Source organism: Gopherus flavomarginatus, chromosome 9, assembly GCF_025201925.1.
Source record: "Gopherus flavomarginatus isolate rGopFla2 chromosome 9, rGopFla2.mat.asm, whole genome shotgun sequence".
NCBI classification, from domain to species: domain Eukaryota; kingdom Metazoa; phylum Chordata; order Testudines; family Testudinidae; genus Gopherus; species Gopherus flavomarginatus.
In genome coordinates, this window is record NC_066625.1 from 92,316,586 (window position 1) to 92,327,511 (window position 10,926).

General features: G+C 64.3%; 1 protein-coding gene across 1 annotated transcript; it reads left to right on the forward strand.

Annotated features, from left to right (window-relative positions):
- Window positions 1–177: 177 nt before the first annotated feature.
- On the forward strand, window positions 178–10,926 carry ELL3 (elongation factor for RNA polymerase II 3). Its single transcript, XM_050967229.1, has 12 exons — window positions 178–337; window positions 2,157–2,198; window positions 3,964–4,091; window positions 6,018–6,181; window positions 6,869–7,101; window positions 7,181–7,305; window positions 7,653–7,743; window positions 8,784–9,054; window positions 9,857–9,914; window positions 10,312–10,483; window positions 10,558–10,602; window positions 10,672–10,926. The coding sequence occupies exons 1-12, from the start codon at window positions 203–205 to the stop codon at window positions 10,777–10,779; spliced, it is 1,572 nt and encodes a 523-aa protein (XP_050823186.1). The 5' UTR covers window positions 178–202; the 3' UTR covers window positions 10,780–10,926.

Sequence of the window (10,926 nt, forward strand, 5' to 3'; positions counted from 1 at the left end):
TTCGGGCTGCCCCGAAAATAGCCCCGGCGGGCGACCGCCCCGCCCATGGCCCCGCCCCCAGAAATGCCCCGCCCATAACCACCCCGCCCCCGGCCGTGCCCCGCCCCGCCCCGCCATGGCCCCGCCCCCGGCCATACCCCGCCCCGCCTGCCGAGCGCCGGGGGCTCCGGTAGCCTGGCGCGGCCCGGCCCCACTCCCAGCCATGCCGTGGCCGCGGGCGGAGCTGTCTGGGCGGCTCCGGTACCGGGGCGGCTCCCGCGGGCCCCGCCTCAGCCTCCTGCACCTGAAACTCACCGACCCGGCGCTGCGGGCGCTGCGGGACTGTCAGCGGCTGCAGGTGGGGCGGGGCGGGACCGGGTCTGCGCCCCCCCGTGCCCCCCCACTCCCCCCCCGGGACCGGGTCAGCGGCCCCCCCGTGCCCCCCACCTCCCCCCCCGGGACCGGGTCAGCGTCCCTCCCCGTGCCCCCCACCTCCCCCGCCCCGGGACCGGGTCAGCGTCCCTCCCCGTGCCCCCCACCTCCCCCGCCCCGGGACCGGGTCAGCGTCCCTCCCCGTGCCCCCCACCTCCCCCGCCCCGGGACCGGGTCAGCGTCCCTCCCCGTGCCCCCCACCTCCTCCCCCCGGGACCGGGTCAGCGTCCCTCCCCGTGCCCCCCACCTCCTCCCCCCGGGACCGGGTCAGCGTCCCTCCCCGTGCCCCCCACCTCCCCCCCCCCGCCCCGGGACCGGGTCAGCGTCCCTCCCCGTGCCCCCCACCTCCCCCCCCCCGCCCCGGGACCGGGTCAGCGTCCCTCCCCGTGCCCCCCACCTCCCCCCCCCGCCCCGGGACCGGGTCAGCGTCCCTCCCCGTGCCCCCCACCTCCCCCCCCCGCCCCGGGACCGGGTCAGCGTCCCTCCCCGTGCCCCCCACCTCCCCCCCCCGCCCCGGGACCGGGTCAGCGTCCCTCCCCGTGCCCCCCACCTCCCCCCCCCGCCCCGGGACCGGGTCAGCGTCCCTCCCCGTGCCCCCCACCTCCCCCCCCCGCCCCGGGACCGGGTCAGCGTCCCTCCCCGTGCCCCCCACCTCCCCCCCCCCCGCCCCGGGACCGGGTCAGCGTCCCTCCCCGTGCCCCCCACCTCCCCCCCCCGCCCCGGGACCGGGTCAGCGTCCCTCCCCGTGCCCCCCACCTCCCCCCCGCCCCGGGACCGGGTCAGCGTCCCTCCCCGTGCCCCCCACCTCCCCCCCCCCGGGACCGGGTCAGCGTCCCTCCCCGTGCCCCCCACCTCCCCCCCCCCCCGGGACCGGGTCAGCGTCCCTCCCCGTGCCCCCCCCCCCCCCCCCCCCCCGGGACCGGGTCAGCGTCCCTCCCTGTGCCCCCCCATCAGGCTCTCCCCCTCGGCTGGGTCCGGGTCAGCGCCCCCCCCCCACCACCTTCCACCCCGGGATCGAGTCAGCACCTCCTCCCTCCCAGCTGGGCCTGGGCCGGCACCACCTGTGTCCCCCCCACCTTCCCCCCAGGCTCTCCTGCACTTTCCCCCCAGGACCGGGTCAGTGTCCCCCATGTCTCCCCACCTCACCCTGCGCCCAAGACTGGGTCAACGCGCTCCCCGCCCCCCAAGTCTGGGCCTTGGTCAGTGCCTCCCATGTCCCCCCATCTCACCCCTAGGCACTTCTCCAGCTCCCCCGGCCTGGGACCGGGTCAGTGTCTCCACTCTCCCCAGGCCAGGCCTGGGTCAGTGCCCCCTGCCCCTCACCTCACCCCTGGGCTCTACCCCCCATCTCTCCTCCCCTCCAGCCTGGGACCAGATCAGCACCCCCTGTCCCACACCAGTGCGCCCCCCCCCCGTGCCCTCCCCATCACCTCACCCATGGGCTGGGGCTGGGTGAGCGCCCTCTTCCCAGCCATCCCCTCCCAGACCAGGCTGGCAGCAGCCGGGACCTGATGTCTCTGTTTTGCAGGGAGGGTCGGTAACCATCAGAACCGTGTCCTGAGGGTCCTGGTGGAGTCTCTCTTACTGGCCCTGGCCCAGAAGCTCTGCTGCAGTTCAGCCAGGGCAGCCTCCCGCCGGCACCGCGTGGGGTGGGTCGTGTGGGTGACCCAGCTGTGTGGGGGCGCCTCTGTCACAGAGGTCTGGACAGGTGCAGCCGCTAACTGTCGCTCTTGTTCTGTTTGCAGGGCTCAGCCCAGCCTGTCATCGCCTTCCAAGGGAGCCAGGGGGTGAGTGGGGCAGGGCTCCCTGGGGAGCATGCAACTCCCAGTTTGTGGGGGTTGAGAATGGGGCCCTCGAACACACTGAGTGCGTGTGAGACGGATGCCAGCCCAGCCCCACTGGCTTCCCACAGCTCTGTTTCCACTTCCGTTTCCAGCCTGGGTCTGCCAGCCCCAGCCGTGTTCTGGGCCTCTCCCCACAGCCACAGCCCAGCGCCACTGGCAGTGAGCTCGGAGCAGCCCCTCTCTCACGACCCCTTGCTGGCTTGGGCGAGGGCTCACTCTGCTTCCTTGCCTCCCGCTGGGTAGGGCAGCCGCTGAGCACGAGGCGAGGGGCTGGGAGCTGAGCTAAGTGGGGCAGGGGGAGCACAGCAAAGCCCTGCTCTGGGGGAGGTGCAGTGTGCAGCCTGCGGGACCCGGGCACAGCGCTCATCCTGGGCAGGTGGGAGCTCTGTTGCTTGGGACTGGACGTGGCCTTGGCACTGTAGGCAGGATTGGTCCCTAGCCCCAGCAACAGAAGCTGTTGATGGGACCCATGGGATTTCCCCACCTCCATCACCTGTGAGCCTCCTTCCAGGACCATGGGGCCGGGACTGCTGAACAAACAGGGCTCCACGGAGGCTGGGGAGCAGCTGGGCTGCGGGGGAGAGGGGCCCTTTTGATCTGTAGCCAAGGGAGGGGCCCATGACACTGTCTGGGGGGTGTCATGGCCTGTTTGGGCCTGACTGGCTCTTGGCAGCCCTGAGGGGGATGGGGTGGAGTGATTGTGCTCCTGCAACCCGTGGCCTTAGCCTACAGGGCCCTGAGCTGCCATCTGCCCTGTGCTGGGCCTGGCTGAGTCTCTTCTCTGCTGTTTTCTGGAGGCACTCAGGTCAGGGATTTGCCTCCCTCCCCTTTGGCTTTGTGCTGCTGCAGCACCTCAGCTGCGCCATGCTCCTCGCTAACTAGCTCTGCAGGGAGCTGCTGTCTGAAGCTCAGATAAGGGTCCCTCTGGCCTTTGCCTGCAAACACATTAACAGTCCCCTCGCAGGGGGGTTTGGGGGGCAGGTGCTGGGCTGCGAGCTCAGCAGTGGCAGCTGGAAAGAATAGGTAAAGCACTGGATCCCTCCATGTGTCCCTGCTCTGCTTGAGCTGGGGCAGAGCGCCTGCCCCAAAGGTGTGTCTGGGGGTGCCTGCCCCATGCCCCCCCCGCCTGAGCTGGGGCAGAGCACCTGCCCCAAAGGTGTGTCTGGGGGTGCCTGCCCCATGCCCTCCCCCCGCCTGAGCTGGGACAGAGAGCCCCTGGCTTGGCCAGCTGTCCCCTGCCCAGAATGCCAGCCTTCCTTCTGTCTCTAGCCCCAGCCCCAGCACCCTGGCTGTGTACCCCACTGCTGGGAGTAAAGCCACTCCAGGTCTCCCACTGGGTCCCCCAAGTCTGGAAATGGCCCAGCATTGTATGGGTTAAACCTCTGCTGGTAATCTGCGCCCTGGAGAGCTGCTGCTCAAAGCAGGCTGTAGCCTCGGGGGGGGGGGGGGGATCCTGAACCAGACAATTAGATGGCAGTGCTGCTGGGCTCGTTGCCTGTAAACATGGGGTCTGGGGAGCCCCCAGTCCCCCTCTCTGGGAGAGCCTGGAGCGTGTGCAGCTGAGCCCGAGGAGAGCTGCCAAGTCCCAGGCAGGGATGGGGATGTGGGGCAGGAGGAGGATGCAGAGGGGCAGGGACAATGCAGCTCCCCTGTTCTCAGTGCCCCACTCCCCGGGAATAGTCCCATGTGCTCCCTCTCTCCTGGACAGTACATCAAGATCCCCTGTGGCCTGGGCAGCCTTGAGGATGGAGCTCGCCTCTTCACCTTCTACCTGTCCCGCTACAGCAAGGACAAGCCGCAGGCCAGCTTCGACTGCATCCGGCAGTACGTCTCCAGGTGAGTGAGTGGGCAGTGCCCAGCCTGGAGCCGGTCTGTGCCCCAGAGGCCCTGTCCTGGAGACTTCCCAGAACTGGAGGCTTGTTTCTGCCCCGAAACCCTAGGCAGGTAACCAACTTGTGGCTGGGGGCAGGGCCAAGGGCTTGTGGGAACCTGACCTGGCTGAGTAGGGGCATGGCCAGCGCCTGAGTGGAGGCAGCTCAGAGGGGTGCGTGTGTGAGGCTGAAGATGGGGCGCAGGCAGTGGGGAAGGGGCTGTGTCTGCTTTGGTGTCAGGGAGGGGCTGGCTTTTTGCAGATGCACCTGCTTGGCCATGCTGTCCAGTGACAGTTCTGTGTGGAGCTGCAGCCCCTGCTCTCCCCAGATCCACTGGGGCACCATGTGCCAGGAGCTCCCTGCCTGTGCAGCCCCCACTCCCCAAAGAACATCTCCTTCAGGACACGGGGTAGCAGTGACCAGGAGGGGGCTGCTCTCCCCACACTGGCACTGAAGCTGCTCCTGAGCAGAGAACAGTGCCAAGTGAAGGGGTGACGGACACCTTCGGGCTGTTCAGCAGGGTGGGAGGTGGCTGGGAGCTGCCTCAGCGTGGAGGGAGCAGGCTGTGTGAGTCGCTTGGTGAGAGCTGCTGTAGTCTCAAGCAGCCGATCCCCTAACTCTTCCCACTGACCTGTGCTAACTTGGGGGGAGGGCCCTGCCCTGCCCTTCTCTGGGGGTGGTTGCAGTTCATTCAGGGTCAGGGAGGAGCCCTTGGTTCCACTTCAGAGCCACATGCCAGCCCAGTGCCCCTAAGGTGGGGAGGGGGCCGATTAACTTCACCAACCGGAGCCTGCCAAAGAAGCGGGGAGGTAGGAAGGCAGGCAGCAGGGTGCTAAGAACTACTGGCCTGTGGGAGGGGCAGCCCCATATCCCTGCTGATTCCCCTGTGGGGCATCTGCAGAGACGGCGCTTCCATTCCAGAATGCACAGGAGAGACACCCTCACTGAACCGGTGCTGTGACCCCAGCTTTGGAACTGTCTCTGGGAGGCAGTTCAGTGAGACAGACCCGAAGGGAGCTCGCTCTTCCTCCAGGGCAAGCCACGCAGCATCATTGCCTCCTTAGGCTGCATCTCTGGCCCTTCAGCCACTCTCGCTGACCAGAGCTCGTGGTGGAAAGCAATCCCACTGAGGCAGACCCCTGAGGGAGAATTGTACTATCTCAGGGAGCAATGCAACCCCACCAGCATCTGCAGGGGCACTCACCCAGTGCTGAGAAAGTTGGTTTATAGTTGGCTGGCACCCAGCATAGGGAGGCCTTTGGTAGCACAGAAAACGGACAGTTACAGCACAGTCTGTCCTGTCAGCATGGAGCCTAAAGCCCTGTCCCTCTGACCCCTCTTTGTCCCAGGTCAGGTGAGCCCTGACTGCTTCCCACAACCCACACTTCACTTCCACCTCAACCCTCCATCCCTCAGTCCTTTGTTCTCCAGCTGGGCAAACTCAGCTTGGCTTCCAGCAGAGAGGTGGAGCCATCCATGGTCCTTAGTTGTTAGGTATTGAAGTCCTAGTGACTGGATTTGCTGTCATCTTCATGGACTCTAGTGATGAGGTGCCAGCCCAGGTCCATTCACACCTGTGCCAAAGCCCGCCTTTTCCCACCACCTCGTTAGCAATGGAGCATGTAGGGGAAACTGAGGCACGCAAACTAGTCATACAAAATGTGACAGAAAATCTCCACTCCACCACAGCAGGAGGCTGCCCTGGGGAGTGGCTGTGTTGGGCAGGGACTGGGGATGAGATGAGACAAGACAAGGGCACATCACCTGCTGCGTGGTAGCGAGTGCCCTCCTGGTCTGGGGGTGTCTGGGCTCCCTCTCCTTGACTAGCTTCTCAGGATGGGCTAGCAGAGAGCAGGGGCCAGGCCAGTGACACAGGTTTCTGTGCTGTCAGGTTGGGTCAGAACCAGCTGGACTGTGTGGGCAGTATCCAGGAGAAAATCACCGTCTGTGCCACCGATGACTCGTACCAGCTGACGCGGGAGCGTGTGTCCCAGGCAGAGAAGGAGGCGTGGAGCAGAGCTGCTATCGAGATCAAGCCAGCAGCCCCAGGCCATGGTAAGGCAGGATCCTGCCACGGTCAGGGCGTGGCTCATGAGTGGGGCTGACCTTGAGAAGTGGGAGGAAGTGCTGAGAGAGCAGACAGCCCCTCCCACTCTGCGTCTGGGCATGGGGCAGCATGTGGCCCATGTAAGTGCTGACAGCTGGCTCTGTGCTGCACATGGGAGGGTGAGGCTCACTACAGCTCCTGCCTGGAGGGCTCCCATGGCCAAGTCCCTCTGTCCCATGCCTTGCGTAGCCATTCTGTGCCCAAGGTGCGGGGCCCTGGGAATCAGCCTGCACCCTGCTGGCTGCACTGGGCCTGCTGGGCGGGGTTGGCAAGGCTGGATTCAGGAAGAAGCTGGGGGCTGAGTTGGGGCTGCAACAGCTACTGGGTGAGCCCAGCCTCTCTCTCTCTCTGGGTGTTGTCTCACCTCCACAACTCTTGCCCAGTCCCCCTGAACTGCGCGTTGGCTGCAGCAAATGTACCAGACCTCAGCTTGGCAGGATTTAGCCCAAACTCACAATGAAGTGGAGGGACCCAGGGGCTGCAGAGGAGAAGGCTCTTGCGCCAAGGGGGCCAGCTATGGGCACACGGAGAGGAGTCAGGTACTGGCTGTGAGATCTGGGATGAGAGGCCTTCGGGGCACATGTGGAGGGGTTAGTTCTTTATTAGCAGCCATTTGTGCATTGATTCCTCTGCAGGTAAATGTGTCACCATCCCAAAGAAGCTGGGCATGAGCCCCTCATTGGGGAAGTGCCCCACTCCAGGGGGCAGGAAATGTAGCCCCATGGGGCCAGATCACAGGGTTCTTGTGAAATGCCTAGTGCAGCTTCTGGCTCTGCGGCCCCACTGCGAACATGAGCTCCTGGAGCGGCTGGACAGGGTGCAGATCTGCCCAAGGGACAGGGCCCAGCTGCTGCCCGTGCTGGAGGAGGTGAGTGTGGGTTGAGGGGGCAGCGCGGCGGCTCCTGCCTTCTGAGCTCTCGCTGACTCTGCTGCTCTTCCCCACGCAGGTGGGGCAGCTCAATCCCCGGGAGAGCAGCTACAGTCTGAAGAAGGAGCTCTTCGGGCAGGTGCAGGAGGACTGGCTGGGCTACACGGCCGAGGAGCAGCAGCAAGTCAGGCAGCTCCTGCGCAGGTGCAGCCCTGGGCCAAGGGACAGAGAGCTGCCCTGGTGCCCCCAGGGTTAATGCTGAAGTCCCGACTGGCTCTGGGAAGGGGCTGGATGTTTCAGAGCAGGGGAGGGTTGCAGGGCACTCCTGTGTGTACAGTTGGCTTCAGGCACAGAAGGCGTCACAGCCAGATGGTGGGCTCACACCTTGTTCCCATCTCGCGTTCTGTGCCATCCCTACGCCAAGGCCCTGACCACAGCCTGCCTGGCCCTATGGCCTCGGTGCTGGCAGGGCAGCTCCTCTCCTGTTCTTGGGGGACACACTGCCTTGGCCCATGGTAGCTGCCCCAGAGATCTTCTCTCTTCTGCTCCAGGAAACAGGACCACGGAGCTGTGGCCAGGCCCTTCTTGGTGCCTCTGGAGTGCCCGTCTTGCCAAGGTGCCAGCAGAAGGCCCTTGGGCGTAGTAAGTATTGGTGGTATGAAGCCTTAGGCAGATGGACGCTCTGGCACAGGCACCAGAACTAGGCAAGGGCAGGAGAACGAGGGCTGAAAACCTGCTAAGGCTAAATGTCCAGAAATCTGCAGATCACCAGCATGGCTTAATATCCCAGTTTTTATATTTGAATATGCATGGATTTATTTGCAGAGATTGCACATGTCCTCATTTCCAGAACTGAGCTGATTTACAGATATGTTGGTGACTCTTTTTGAAGCCATGGTGCCCCCCGTCCCCCATGGGGCAAGATCAACTCCTCCCCCCAAAATCCAGAGCCCCGTCATCCTCCTCCACTAACTCTGGGCAGACTGGACACCTCCCCCTGGTTCAGGGCCACTGCGGCTGCCCGGCCACCCTGGGCAGGCTCCACCCACCACCCTACTGCTTAACAGCACTGCACAATTCCCCGAGGTCCCAGCTGCAGCAAGGAAGCAGCTGTAGGGTCATGGGAATGCCTGTGCCCAGGCCACTGGCTGGGCAGCTCCTTGAGGCTCTGCCTTGGGCTGAGTCTTCCCTGGGCTGGGAGGGGGCTGATCCCAGCTGCCTGGTTGGCTGTGGCTGGGCCTTGCCCCTTGCTGTGCCACTGTCACTAGCCGTAGCACCAAGTCTCTGGCCTTGGGTGGCTTGGGGGAGCAGGCTCTAGTCTCCAGCTGGGTAGCTGGAGTCCTGGCGGGCAGCGTGGCTGCAGGGGCAGGAACCGTTTGTACAGTGGGGAGCTGAGAGCCATTGAACCAAACTGTAACCCTGTGGGATGGAAACACTGCAAGCCAGGGGGTGCGACAGCCCCCCAGCATCCCAGTTCCAGCACCTGTACCTGTCTGGCCTAGAGCATCAGCTCTGCCCTCCAGAGCCGGGGGGTGAGAGTGCTGCATGTGGGGAGGGGGTAGCCGCGTGGGCCATGATGAAAGGGGTGGATCCCTCCTTGCTCACCTGTTTCTGCAGTGAGGGCTCCAGCCTGGGGGGTGAATCCAGGGCAGACCCCACCGCCTGATGGGTTTTTCTTTCAGAAGCGACTGGCACTGCTGGATGCCTTGGACCCACAAGGGCTGAAGAAACCCTGTGCCCAAGGGCACCCCCGCAGCTCTCTGGGGTCCCACCACAGTCTGCAGGAGCCTGGCCTGGAGCATCAGAGAGCCCACAGCCAGCAGCAGCCATGCCAGCTTCCCAGGCCCAGCGCAGAGCTGCAGAGCTCAGAGGAGGAGCTGAGCGACGGGGAGGGAGGTGATGACTGGGAAGAGGGAGCTCTGCGCCTGGAGCAGCACCTTTCTGCCCTGCAAGGTGAGGGGCTGTGCTGCTCCAGCCCACCACAGGGACATCCTGCTGCCAGTCAGGCTCTGACCCACCTTGTCAGCCATAAGCATCCCTAGCCAGAGCTGTCTGCCACATAGGGCTGATAGTCCCCAGGCAGTGAGACTAGGGGAGAGCAGCCTGGAAGCTCGGAGGCGGGGTGGGGGGCACTGAAAAAGGACTCGGGGTGAGCCTAAAGCGAGGCTCGCGTCAGAGCTTCAGGGAGGGGGAAGTTGTGGCCCCAAAGTACCTGCTAAAGTCAGAGGGAGGAGTCTCACCCCACGGTCAGCAGGGGGCGCTCCAGGAAGGAGGGGCCCTGGGTTCTGTTCCCTGCTCTGTGACACCCTGAGCCATTGCCCCCCCTGCCAGGGATATGGGGAGGGGTGATGAGGCTGGTCCCTGCACAGTGAGCCCTGCAAACCTGCTGGTTAATGCCTGGGGGGCTGGGACTCAGCCAGTGAGCAGTGTGTCTGCTCGCAGCTTCCAGGACCATGTGCTGGGGGTGGGAGGCAAGTTTTGCTTCCCTGGGGCAGGTCATGGCAGTGCTGGGCAGAGCCCCTGCACCTACCACTCTGCACAGCATCGGGGCACTGTCCCGTCCCTTCTGCACACCAGCATGGCTGAGGGGCCCCGCCTGAGCAATGCAGATGGCTGGAGCTCATGACTTTGCAGGCAGCTCCTGCTGGAGTTATTGGTGGCTCTGTAGCCCCAAGGAATTGAAGGATGGAGGCTGGGGCTGGAGGGGAAATTACTTTGAAGAGTTTCTGCCCAAATCCTTTTGTTTCCTCCTCAGACAGCAGCTCCCGGGTAAGCCCCCCGGCCTCCTTCGCTGAGCTCCCGGATTACTGCCGGTAAGCATAGCCAGGGTACATTGCTCCTCCTCACCTGGGTGATAGGCTAGCCTCTTGGCAGATACCATGGTGGGGGCCTTGTCCCAGCTCCCACAGCCTGAGTTGGGATGGGGAGAGGGCTGGGGCATGGAGCCAGGCTGAGCTGCAGATTCCCAGCCTGTAAAGTCCAAGTTGTAAATGGAATCTCAAAGCTGAACGAGAAGCAGACCAGGTCCCGCTCCCGAACGGGCAGTGCCCACCTTTTCTCTTCCTCACGCACAGGGAAGCTGTTGGTCAGGAGCTGGAGTTGCTCCTACCAAGCAGCATTCTGGCATGTGCACCTCATGCAGAGCCCCTGCTGCTCAGCTCACCTGCCTTGATGGAGGGACTAGTCAGTAGTTTCTCCTGGCTGTGCTAGGAAATACAGAGCCATCTGTTCAGTGGAGCAGCATCACGCCTATATGGAGGCGTTCAGTGCGGATTACGCAGAGTACCGGCGCCTCCACACCAGGATCGGGACTGTGAGCAGGACATTCATACAGCTGGGAGCCAAAATCAAAACGCTGCCATGCGGGACGCAGGAGCACAAGGTGAGGGTGGGCTGGGCTGGGTGGCAGGGCAGCGTGCCTAGGCCGAGTGCTGAGTCAGCTCTCTTAATTTGCAGGCAGTAGAAGACAGAATCTTACAGGAATACCGGAGGTTTAAGCAGGTGAGGCTGGCGGTGGGGGGCTGGGGCTGATGCTCCCTGGCAGGAGCTGACCGAGGATCTCTCTTGCAGACCTACCCCAGCTACAGGAAGGAGAAGGACCGCTGCGAGTATCTTCACCAAAAGCTGTCCCACATCAAGGGCCTCATCCTAGAGTTTGAGAAGACAGGGGCTGCCTAGAGGAGCCTCCGGTGCTCTGAGCCTGCAGCCTTCCCACTGCAGGGAGCCGGGCCCTGCCTGTTCTCCTTTCCTTTCAGGGCGGGGAAGGAAGGGGTGGGGGTTAGCGAACTGTCCTGTAGTAGTACAGTAGTTGCAGTGCCCCAGCCT

Excerpts from the sequence above, each read along its gene's own strand:
- ELL3 (XM_050967229.1), top strand. The coding sequence starts at position 203 with ATGCCGTGGCCGCGGGCGGAGCTGTCTGGGCGGCTCCGGTACCGGGGC. Across the intron at positions 7,306-7,652 it reads GTCAGGCAGCTCCTGCGCAG|GAAACAGGACCACGGAGCTG; the intron begins GTGCAGCCCTGG and ends CTTCTGCTCCAG. Across the intron at positions 9,915-10,311 it reads GAGCTCCCGGATTACTGCCG|GAAATACAGAGCCATCTGTT; the intron begins GTAAGCATAGCC and ends TGGCTGTGCTAG.